At 35.2% G+C, this 12,779-nt stretch overlaps 1 protein-coding gene and 1 long non-coding RNA gene across 2 annotated transcripts in view; one reads left to right on the top strand and one right to left on the bottom strand.

Annotated features, from left to right (window-relative positions):
- The window catches only part of LOC127988263 (uncharacterized), a 16,765-nt gene extending 5,263 nt beyond the window's left edge, over positions 1 to 11,502 (bottom strand). Inside the window, exons 1-3 of the mRNA XM_052590918.1 lie at positions 11,344 to 11,502; positions 460 to 591; positions 1 to 199 (exon numbers count right to left, since the gene is read on the bottom strand). The exon at positions 1 to 199 is cut by the window's left edge and continues 281 nt beyond it. Of these exons, the coding sequence (XP_052446878.1) occupies positions 1 to 199; positions 460 to 591; positions 11,344 to 11,353 (341 nt within the window). The 5' untranslated portion in view covers positions 11,354 to 11,502. The remainder of the gene's footprint in view (positions 200 to 459; positions 592 to 11,343) is intronic.
- LOC127992921 (uncharacterized) lies at positions 4,380 to 9,759 on the top strand. Its single transcript, XR_008165958.1, has 4 exons — positions 4,380 to 4,543; positions 5,168 to 5,245; positions 5,818 to 5,904; positions 9,193 to 9,759. It is a non-coding gene; the product is annotated as an uncharacterized LOC127992921 (long non-coding RNA).
- Positions 11,503 to 12,779: the final 1,277 nt, after the last annotated feature.

Below are 12,779 nucleotides of genomic sequence, written 5' to 3'. Positions count from 1 at the left end.
CCGCTGCCCTTTCCCTGGCCCCAAACCGGTCCATGTCCCTGACAACTCATCTGACCTCTTCCCTGACGACGTGGTTCACTGCATGCAAAGCCACCAGTGGTTGGGCAACATTTCTGTGTGGCAGGACACTGGCCATCATGGAAACAGCTTTCAGAACACCGTGAAATCATCTCTGGTAGGGGACACTGACCTGGCTTCACTGGGTGGACACACACAGTCAGCTTTAGTTTGTGCACATAGTCAGCCACTTCAATATACAGCACGACACACTCAAAGCATGAACAGCAAGTTACTATTATTCCTCTTTTATGAAGTCATCCTGTGCATTAAACTATCCCAAGTCAAAACCTATTTCAGACGAGAACAAGGCAAAATTTCAGCTTCAAACCAACATTGAATTCAATGTGTTACTTGTGTGTTTTGTTTTAAGACCCTTAGCAGCCATTAACTGAAACTCACTGAAAACAGGCAGCACACAAACAGGCCCACAGTCAAATCGACAGCATTTGTGTCCTCCAGGGCAGTCTTCATCAGAAGAACATGTTCGATGGGACGGCACGAACGTCAGTGTCGCCGGACAAAAACCATCCACTAGAGGATACAAGAGGATCATTTTCAGAGGCCAGAGAGTGTGGCTTAAGCGTTTGTGAATCAGGGCTTTGAATACAGATTCTACATGTCTGTTCAGATCAAGACTTTTAAAACCTACACATTGCTAAACTGTTAATTACTCTCAAAGACTGAGCCACTTGTTTCTGCATTTCTTCAGGTTGTATAATGAAGTCAACAGATCTTGTCACCTGTGTTTCGTCTTTGAATAGCATGAGTTATGCTCAGGTATCCGAAAACATACAAAAAAACAGCAATCAACAAGAAATCCACTCGAGCGGTCATCCTCCCAACCTGTGACCTCACAACAAACTCTGCTGGAAAAGGCCCCGAATTTGTGCGTCAGAAGCAGCACACAAAGCTAAACCAACACGTGTTGCTGCAGTAGCAACCTCTGTGTAAAATGGGTTTTTAAAAAATCCAAGGAGATCAATTCCAATGTTGATCAATCTCACCTGCCTGTAGCTTTCCAGTAGTCTGGAAGGCCTTAATTAGCTTGTTCAGGTGTGTTTGATTGGGGTTGGATGAGCTGAATGCTGCATTCAAGCCATGTCATAATAATTAAGGTAGCCTAATTACGAGAGGATTAGAGGTGGTACAGCGGTCATGTTGTGATACCGTACAAATATCAAAATATATATTAATAAATTCACGGTGTTAATATTTACTCTGAATTCTCTAAACGGGGACAGATGTTAAAAGCAGCTGTAACTGTTATGAATATTATGTTAGTTCTTTAAATGTAAACAAGTTTCACTCCTTCCAGAGTACACACACACACACACACACACACACAAACTCTCTCTCAGTCAGATGTGTGTTTTATTGAGTTGTTTGTCTTTTCTAAACCTGTTTGAGGCACTGATGTGTTTGTAGCGCCACCTAGCGACCATTAAACACTGACCCACAACACAGGACTGATTAACTTGTAATCCATAACCAGATAACTGAAATGAAGAACGAACTGCAATATTTCATAAAAGTAAATGGTCTGACTAGCAAAGACCCTAATGTTTCATAGTATTTATGTATAAATTATACTGAAAACATTACACTGTTATGAAAATACTTGCTGTTTTCTAAAGGGTCTCGTTAGGATTGTTGCATTACAATGTTTTGAACAGTAGGCGGAACCCGCGTGACGCAGGTCAAACGAATCAAAATGGTGGATATTTTTTTGTTGTTGTTGACCGTCTGCCGCAGGATCATATATTTCTCAGTGCAATTCGCTAACAGGAGTCTACTATTCATTCCAATCGTAGTATTGCATAAGAAAAGTAAATGTTATTATATAAAAAAATGGCCAAAGCAAGTGAAAACAGGGATGAAGACCGTGTGATCAATATTCTCAAAAACTAAAATCTTTCATTCCCCCTTTTTCTCCCCATTTATTTGACATGTAGACTTTTACTAACAATCAGTTACTGGATAATTGATATGCAGAAAGAGACTATGGAAAATATATTCTATGCAAAATTCCCCTTTACCCAGCTAACAGGGAACGTTCCCACAACATTCACTAATGTTCTTTAAAAGTTGTATAAATGTTAATACAAAACGTTATTGAAATAATGTTTTTGGAACGTTCTTATAACGTTGTTAATGTTCTTGTAAGGTTAATAGAAAACGTTCTTAGAACAATGTTCTCGGAACGTCTTTAGGACGTTATTTGTACTTGATGAATGTTCTTATAAGGTCGCTAGAAAACGTTCTTAGAACAACATTCTTGGAACGTCTTTAGGATGTTATCTGTCCTTGATGAATGTTCTAATAAGGTTTAGAGAAAACGTTCTTAGAACAACGTTCTCGGAATGTCTTTAGGACGTTATGTGTACTTGATGGATGTTCTTCTAAGGTCGCTAGCAAACGTTCTTAGAACAACGTTCTTGGAACGTCTTTAGGACGTTATCTGTACTTGATGAATGTTCTTATAAGGTGGCTAGAAAACGTTCTTAGAACAACGTTCTTGGAACATCTTTAGGACGTTATCTGTCCTTGATGAATGTTCTTCTAAGGTTGACAGAAAACGTTCTTAGAACAACGTTCTCGGAACGTCTTTAGGACGTTATTTGTACTTGATGAATGTTCTTCTAAGGTTGACAGAAAACGTTCTTAGACCAATGTTCCCGGAACGTCTTTAGGATGTTATTTGTACTTGATGAATGTTCTTATAAGGTCGCTAGAAAACGTTCTTAGAACAATGTTCTTGGAACGTCTTTAGGACGTTATCTGTACTTGATGAATGTTCTTCTAAGGTTGACAGAAAACGTTCTTAGAACAACGTTCTCGAAATGTCTTTAGGACGTTATTTGTACTTGATGGATGTTCTTCTAAGGTTGACAGAAAACGTTCTTAGACCAATGTTCCCGGAACGTCTTTAGGACGTTATCTGTCCTTGATAAATGTTCTTCTAAGGTTGACATAAAACATTCTTAGAACAACGTTCTCGGAACGTCTTTAGGACCTTATTTGTACTTGATGAATGTTCTTCTAAGGTTGACAGAAAACGTTCTTAGACCTTTAGGACGTTATCTGTCCTTGATAAATGTTCTTCTAAGGTTGACATAAAACATTCTTAGAACAACGTTCTCGGAACGTCTTTAGGACGTTATTTGTACTTGATGAATGTTCTTCTAAGGTTGACAGAAAACGTTCTTAGACCAATGTTCCCGGAACGTCTTTAGGACGTTATCTGTCCTTGATGAATGTTCTTCTAAGGTTGACAGAAAACGTTCTTAGAACAACGTTCTCGGAATGTCTTTAGGACGTTATCTGTACTTGATGGATGTTCTTATAAGGTCTCTAGAAAACGTTCTTAGACCAATGTTCCCGGAACGTCTTTAGGACGTTATCTGTACTTGATGAATGTTCTTAGAAGGTTGACAGTAAACATTATTAGAACAACATTCTCGGAACGTCTTTAGGACATTATCTGTACTTGATGAATTTTCTTATAGGGTCACTAACGTTCTTAGAACAACGTTCTCTGAATGTCTTTAGGACGTTATCTGTACTTGATGAATGTTCTTATAACGTTGTTAATGTTCTTGTAAGGTTGATAGATAATGTTCTTGGCACAATGATATCTGAACATCTTTAAGATGTTATTTGTACTCAATTAATTTTCTCAATTTTGAGAGAAAACAATTTTAGAACAATATTCTTAGAGCTTTTAATTTTATTAATGTAATTTCTAAATTAATTAATTGCTAAATGTTGTTATGGTGTTATCCTAAAATATTATGATAACAGCATGTCCTTATATTTTCAGGTTATTATGAACGTTATCATAATGTTGAGAGAAACTTCTTTCTTATAGGCTATATAAAACATGAATAGAATACAATGGAATATATTAGGATAGAAAAATAAATGTATTTAAATATGAAACTACAACCTTGAGTATGTGGTGGCTAATCGCCTGAATGTAATTTATAATTATTAATTATATATCATTTTGAATTTATTGAAGTCACTTCGGGGTATTACTTGAATGGCATACACTGTAGTGTCAGTGAAATTTGCCAATTGAAGTTAATTAATTTAACTCAAAAATGTAAAAGATTATTTCATCTTAATTTGTGATTTGAACTCAAAAGCTATTTAGGTTAAGCAGAACTCAAGCTAAAAAAATACATATTAATTTATTGAATCTACCATACAATCTATTCTTTTTAAGTATAAATGGCTGACCACAAAATATTTAAAAGAATAATGAACATAATTTGTGTTTTCAAACAGCGTAAAAAAGTAATTATTTTACTCGACAAAATAATATCCGTGTGTTTTTCAAAAACCGCGCGCATTTTTCAGTCAGTCACGTCACGTGCACTCCGCTCATCCACACTGGACCGCGCTCACTCACTCGCTGATGGGATCACAGCAGGATTAACGTTATTCGCGAGACACGACGCGGTCATGGTAAAAAATACAGGTACGTTAACGTTAAGCATTTCGAGCTTCTTTAAACCCATTTATAGCACTCTAAAGTCAACTTTATCTGAAAATTAAGAAGCTTAATTATCAAAATGTGTTTAACTCTAGCTAAGGTTAGCATAGGAGCAAGGTGATAACGCACCATTAAGTTATATCAAAGTTATCAACGGTGTTAAGTGTTAAATATGCAGTGTCATACACAACAGTTCGTCATTGGTAAATTAAGAAGTATTTTTGTGGTTTATCACATTAAGACAGCGTAAGACGACTCCCGCAAAGTGTAACGTTATTTTCAAACTAATGTTACCGTTAGAGAGACGCTGATCTCTAACCGTCACTCCCTACACAGATCTGAAGCGAGTTAAAGCGAACACACATTCACGGCATTACCTTTAACCTTTGTGTTCAGTATTACTGAATATCTGTAGGTTTCATCTAGAATGTCCCATCTGATGCTGATCAAGTTTACTAAATCCGCCGAATGTTTAAGAAAGGGGCTGAAGAGCGTTTATAATGGCTGTTTAACGTTAGTTAACATTTTACAGTTATTTGCTCCTCACGTTGTCTTATTTAAAATTCATACTAACAAATTGCTGTCATACTTTGAAATCAATGTTTTCAGCGCAAAGGCAGAGAGTGAAGGTGTGGTGGTATTGGCAGCAAGAAGGCTGCAATAATATGGGCCTGAAATGAAGTACCGGTAAGTACTATTCACATTAAACAAATTGATGGGCTTTAGTGTTGTACCAGATGTAATTTGTCACGTTAAAAACAGTTATCTAAATACATCGTACTTTTGTTTTTATTTTTTTATGATTTGCTATTAATGCAGATGTAATGGTGACCAGAAATGACCAGCAGCACAAATGTTAAGTCTTCTGAAGCAATTCTATACTTTTTTTTTTAATAAGTTCTATATTTCTAATCCAATTGAATATTAGATTAATCAAATCATTAATACACAGATGAAAAATAACACACCTCAACTAAAGTCCAACAAGAATGACATCATGACATCTAAGAACCAGTCATGTTTGATTCAGATTAGGGCTTGGCGATATGTGAAAAAATCTTGATATTGGCAAATTTTTTATGATATTCAATATATATCTTTATATATTTTATATTATATATATATATAGATAATATAAATTTAATTCCTATAAGTAATTACACATTGCCATGTTTTTACACATGATTATAAAAATAAGCTGTCCATAAATGTTACTTAATTGTTAGTTAAATTTCTCTAATTTTGTGTTTTGTCTTCAGGAACATTATCAGTCATTCAAGCTATGATATCCTGGCAGATCTACTTCCTGAAAAGAAGACTCGGCAGATCTTTTCAAGACACACTGGGTAGGACACAGTTCAGGACAACTTTATATTTACTTGGCAACATTTTTCTGAAATCAGCAGAAATTACTGAATAGTTGATCTAGGGATGTTCATTTTAACCGGGTAACCGTTAACCAACCGTTAAGGATTTTGACAAAATTAAATTACAAAGTAATTTCTAAAAATATTTTAAAAGGTTTGCTGCATAATTAAAATATGCTACTCGTTTAATTTTTATTTTATTTTTATTTTTTGAGAGAAAGAAAAAACACAAGTCACTTATTATTTCATTCAGAAATAGGCCTAAAGGCTATTTTAGTTCCCCTCACTCCCCAACAAATCATTTCAATTAAATTTATTTATTCAACACAAATTTAAATGTTTCCATATTCACGATGTATTTGAATAAATAATATTTATTATGTACTTAGTTTGCATTCTATGTAGGGATGTGCATTTCAAGCAAAAGTAATAATCGATAATCGCTTTGTATTATTCGATTAGTGGTCAATAATCGCCACCCCCTCCTGCGCATGCACCCACACACGCATAAACACACACACATAAATAAAAGTCCGGTTTATTTAAGTTATTCCGCAAAAGTTAAGTTTGCTTAATTTTCAATAATTAAAAGATTAATTAAATTAATGTTTTATGTGTTTAATGTGCATCTATTTAAAACCCCAATTGAATGGCACTTAAATGCACTTAATTTAACTTTATATATAACTTTATTGTCATTTTTCACAGTACAAGTACAGACAGAGAAACAATGGGTAGTGATTAAATGTTTATTTTTAATGTATGCATTGCATTCTATGCATTTAAAAAATATTATTTTTTTATATATAAAAGGAAACTTAGTTGTTCATTTTAAGAGACCCAGGAGTCTTATTTTCTCTTGCATAATTAATATTGCACTTTAATTAAGCAAAAACGCATTTCAACTGATTACTCGATTAAATGATGGAATTTTAGGTAGAATACTCGATTACTTAAATATTCGATAGCTACAGGCCTAGATTAAAACGTTACATATTATTTCCAAGCTTACCATAATTAAAAGCATGCGAATAGTCACATAACGTGTTATGTGAACATAAAAACATAACATGTTCATATGTAAAAATCAACATAACAAGAGTAAAATTTTTGAATGGTTTAGAAACATTTTATGGTTATCAAACCAGTGGAATATTACATTTGTAGTTCTTCAACAAATAACAAATCATTTTAATGCAGCTAGCTCGTAATCACGAATTACGTGGGAGACAGGAAGTTTCTCGCTCTGCACAGTGTAGTGGAGTGTTGTCACGGTACCAAAATTTCAGTATTCGATACCGATACCAGTGAAAATCCACGGTTATCGGTACCAAAGCAAAACACAAAAATATTCAAAAAAAAAAAAAAAAAACTTTTTAGCACTAAAAATAAAACCAATGCCATTCTTTGTACTTATTTACAATTTGGTTTAAAGTTTTTTTACAATTTAAATAATTATGAAAAACAGTAAACAAGTTTCACCCAAATTTAATTTGTCTTTTAATTTATGAAATGTAAAGACATTTTATTTCTGGTAAATAAAGGGATTTTTTCTAGTAAAATTAAAACGTGGAAGAAATATTGTGATTTATTTCTTTAAAAAAAATAGTTTTATAAATTATTTCACCAGTAGTAGTAGTATCACATACATTTTACTAAATAATAGTAATATTTCTAGCACAATGCCTTTATGTAAAAATTAACTTTTAGGCCTAATGAATGCATATTGTGTCTCATTTTAACTGAACTTAAGACTGGTGGTGATGCTTAAGATATTTTTGGTCATTGATGGTTTCTGTAAAAAAAATAGTAATAGATCATATTAATTATTATTAAAAGATAATACTACTACTAATTCTACTATCATACTAATGTATATACAATGCACTATGAATTGATGAGCTGCTGGGTTCATGAATATTAATCACGTTGTCTGCGTTTGGTCAAACTGATTTGCTGAAATCAAAACAGGGGAGGGTACTAGATCAGCGCCAGCCAATGAAATTGCCATTTACGCATTAGCTCCGCCCACTACCGGAGAAACCAGTATGTCTTCTGCTTGTTCAAAAATGAATATGAATAATTCTAAATTAACTCCATTACAGGAAAAGACAATAAAGAATAGTTTACATATAGCGTGTCGATTCAGCGTGGTAGGACTCTCGCTCTCTCTCTCTTTTGCATGTGTGACAAACTGAAAAGATCTCTTGATGGAGAGAAATTAATGCGCTTCAGTCTATGTAGTAAACAAACCCGCACGTCTCTGCCATTCATTAATACACACAGAGACGCGCAGAACATTTACAGATACTGGTCCATATGGAGATTTGATTTGATTCATTTATGCTAACTTTGACAAATTCCATGACTGTCCATATTAAAATGTAAGTTTCATTTTCATGACTGGATTTTGAGATTCCGTCCTCGTTTTCTGCTTCGCGGGAATCATAGCGCTGAACCGGGTTTGAACGGGACATCGGGACTACGGGTACTTAAAGAAACCTGGTACCGTCACTTTTAAATTTTTTAGTACCGACTTGGTACCGAAGTACCGGGTCTTTTGAGAACACTAGTGGACTGCATCATTCTGTTAACTTTGTGCTTCATTATTTTGAGTCGTTTGGGATGCGGTGAGACAGAAGACCCTCTCACAACATATTGCTTTATAATTCTATGGCATTTGCCCCTCCAAAATTTTCAATTAATCATGCTGCACGTGTCAGTAGTTCCCTGGCGCGGTTGCTCACACTTCAGGTGTACAGCACACTAATTAAACTGAACTGCGTTCTGGCCCACTTCTTCCAACCAACCGCGTCCGAGCGCAGCACAGAGCAATCACAGTCACCCGAACTGGGTTTTGGGGGTAAGAGATGCTCGGGCACGGTTCACATCCTTAGAAAATAATCGCACAGCCTAATCGATAATCGGTCATTAAATCAACTAATCGAATATTCAAAAATCGTGACCCATCCCTAATTCTAATATCAAATATGTTTAGCATAACATTACGCTGGTACGGTAATAACACTTAACAGCACTGATTTTACTGCATATTTAAACGGAGCAGTGTGGCTGCATTGTCCAAGTAGAAAGTTTAACTGTGTCACCCTCATGTTGTTCACACCCATTTAGACAATTATTTTTATTTTTTTATAATCTTTAATCATTTTTGTCTTTCCATTGAAAGTCTAGGCAGTAGACTTATTATTTCATAGGAATTTTGTAATAACACAGTTTGTAACATCAGCTAATCTGTTTACTTTACAGATGGAGCGTGGAGAGACCGGACAGTTCCCACAGTTCTAGTTTTTCAGCACCCACACCCCAAACACAAATTCATATAGATGTTTTCAATAATAAAAAGTTCATATGATAGTTTATATTTAGCTATGAAGCAATAGTTTATTGTCATAAATATTAAACTAAATATTAAAGTCCTTCTGTAGTGAAAATCAAGTTTTTATGCTGTTTTTTTTGTCTTTGTGGCATTAAATATTGCTACATCACAATCCAAGAACCAATCACATCTAAGAATAATTTCCTATAGCATGCCAATACCAGCGCACAAGCACAAAGCTAAAGACAAATTATAGCAAAAAAATTAGATTAAATATTTGACTACAGGGGACTTTCATTTTTTTTTTTACAAGAAATTTTCACCAGTCTGTTCAATGTGTTGAAAGTGAAAGTGATTATCTTTAATAATTCAGATACCTGTTGAAATGCACATGTAATTGAATGCTTGCTTGGATCTGGAATGTTGTGTTAATAAATGTTATGCTGAAAGAGAATGTTGCAACAGTGCTAACCTGAAAATAAAATTTTATTAAGCTACACTTTGTAATGTTCAAATTAAAGTTTATACAATGTTTTATTCTTAATAAAATTTAAGTGGAAAGAACATTGTAGGCACATTATGCTGACCATAAAATAAAATTCCAACATTTTAACGTTCTTGGAATTTTCCAAATAAATGTTAATAGAATATTGTGTTTAAATGAAAATTAGGTTGCAGGAACGTTATGCTGACCATACTGTAAAATAACGTTCTAGCAACGTTAAGCAAACTGGACATTTTAACGTTATTGGAATGTTCAAAATAAATGTTCATAGAACGTTATATTTTTTATGAAATGTAAGTTTCAAGAACGTTGTAGGGACGTTATGCTGACCATAAAGTAACATTCTGGGAACGTTAAGAAAACTGGACATTTCAACGTTTTTGGAACATTCTAAATAAACGTTCATAGAACGTTATATTTTTTATGAAAGTTAAGTTTCAAGAACGTTGTAGGAACGTTATACTAACCATAAAAACGTTCTGGGAACATTAAGCAAACTGGACATTTCAATGTTTTTGGAACATTCTAAATAAATGTTCATAGAACGTTATATTTTTTATGAAATGTAAGTTTCAAGAACGTTGTAGGAACGCTATACTAACCATAAAAAAACGTTCTGGGAACATTAAGCAAACTGGACATTTAAACGTTTTTGGAACATTCTAAATAAACGTTCATAGAACGTTATTTTTTTATGAAATTTAAGTTTCAAGAACGTTGTAGGAACGTTATACTAACCATAAAAAAACGTTCTGGGAACATTAAGGAAACTGGACATTTCAACGTTTTTGGAACATTCTAAATAAACGTTCATAGAACGTTATATTTTTTATGAACTGTAAGTTTCAAGAACGTTGTAGGAACGTTATACTAACCATAAAAAAACGTTCTGGGAACATTAAGCAAACTGGACATTTCAACGTTTTTGGAACATTCTAAATAAACGTTCATAGAACGTTATATTTTTTATGAAATTTAAGTTTCAAGAACGTTGTAGGAATGTTATACTAACCATAAAAAAACGTTCTGGGAACATTAAACAAACTGGACATTTCAACGTTATTTGCAACGTTCAAAATAACGTTTCCACAACCAAAAGGGAACGTTAGGAAAACGTTCTCACAACATAAATTTGTTAGCTGGGTAGACCCTTTTAACACCTCAACACAACATCTACAGCAGGAAAAGCAGCCTTTGAATCTCATTCAGTTACTGTTACCTACCCTTTTAAAATACATGTTGTAGTTGTCTATCGATCCCCAGGACCACTGGGTAAAAATTTGGATGAATTAGATGTGTTGCTCTCAACCTTTTCTGAGGATAGTACTCTCCTAGTTACGCTTGATGATTTAAACATCCATCTAGATAAACCTCTGTTTGCTGATTTCCACTCTCTGTTTGCCTCTTTTGATCTCAACCGAGTGTCAACTACTGCTACTCACAAATCAAGCAAACAATTGGACCTTATTTATACACGACACTGCTCTACTGATCATGTTTTGGTTACTCCACTGCACACGTCAGATCACTTCCTCCTCACTCTTAACCTCAACATGGTCCCTGACACATCACTTACCCCTCCACATGTCATCTTTCGACGTAACCTATGCACACTTTCACCCTCCCGGCTATCTGCAATTGTTTCATCTTCACTTCCTTCCCCTAAACTGTTTGCATCTTTGGACGCGAACAGTGCTACTGATACTTTTTCTGCTCCACTCTTACATCTTGTTTAGACACTGTTTGCCCCTTATCTTCCAAGCCAGCTTGTAACACCCCTTCTGCCCCTTGTTTATCTGATGTTCTACGCGAAAACCATTCTAATCTTAGAGCTTCTGAAAGGGTGTGGCGCAAGTCCAAAAATACTACTGACCTTATTGTGTATCAGTCACTCCTATCTTCTTTCTCTGCTAATGTCTCCTCTGCTAAAAAGACATACTACCATAACAAAATTAACAATTCAACTAACTATTGCATGCTTTTTAAAACATTTTCCTCACTTCTTTGTCCTCCTCCTCCCCCTCATGCTTCATCTTTAATAGCTGACATCTTTGCAACGTTTTTCATTAATAAAATTATACACATTAGAGCACAATTTTCCACACCACAATCATTCAAGCTCATATTACCAGCAAACTTACACTCATTTACATCCTTCTCTTCACTCTCTGAGGCAGAAGTCTCAAAACTCATCCTTTCTAATCACCCTACTACTTGCCCGCTTGATCCTATTCCATCTCATCTTGTTCAAGCCATTTCTCCTGCAGTTATACCTGCACTTACTCACATCCTCAACACTTCCCTCCACTTTGGTGTTTTCCCCTTATCATTTAGACAGGCACGTATAACTCCACTACTTAAGAAACCCAACCTCAACCCATCTCTTTTAGAGAACTACAGACCAGTTTCTCTTCTTCCTTTCATTGCAAAAACACTTGAAAGAGCTGTGTTCAAACAAGTCTCTACATTTCTCACACACAACAATCTCCTTGACAGCAACCAATCTGGCTTCAGAAGCTGACATTCAACTGAGACGGCCTTGCTCTCAGTTGTTGAAGCTCTAAGACTGGCAAGAGCAGAATCCAAATCTTCAGTACTTATCCTGCTTGATCTGTCCGCTGCTTTTGACACGGTTAATCACCAGATCCTCCTATCAACCCTACTGGCAAATGGCATCTCAGGAACCACACTTCAATGGTTTGAGTCTTACCTATCAGATAGGTCCTTCAAAGTATCTTGGAGAGGTGAGGTGTCCAAGTCTCAACATCTAACTACTGGGGTGCCTCAGTGGCTCAGTTCTTGGACCTCTTCTCTTCTCTGTCTACATGGCATCATTAGGTTCTGTCATTCAGAAACTGCTATGCTGATGACACTCAACTCTACCACTCATTCCATCCTGATGATCCGATGGTAGCTATTCACATCTCAGCTTGTCTAACAGACATTTCTTCCTGGATGATGGACCATCACCTTCAACTCAACCTTGCCAAGACAGAACTGCTTGTGATTCCA

The sequence above is a fragment of the Carassius gibelio genome, chromosome A5, assembly GCF_023724105.1.
Source record: "Carassius gibelio isolate Cgi1373 ecotype wild population from Czech Republic chromosome A5, carGib1.2-hapl.c, whole genome shotgun sequence".
Lineage (NCBI taxonomy): Eukaryota > Metazoa > Chordata > Actinopteri > Cypriniformes > Cyprinidae > Carassius > Carassius gibelio.
This window is presented reverse-complemented; position numbering and strand designations above follow the sequence as displayed.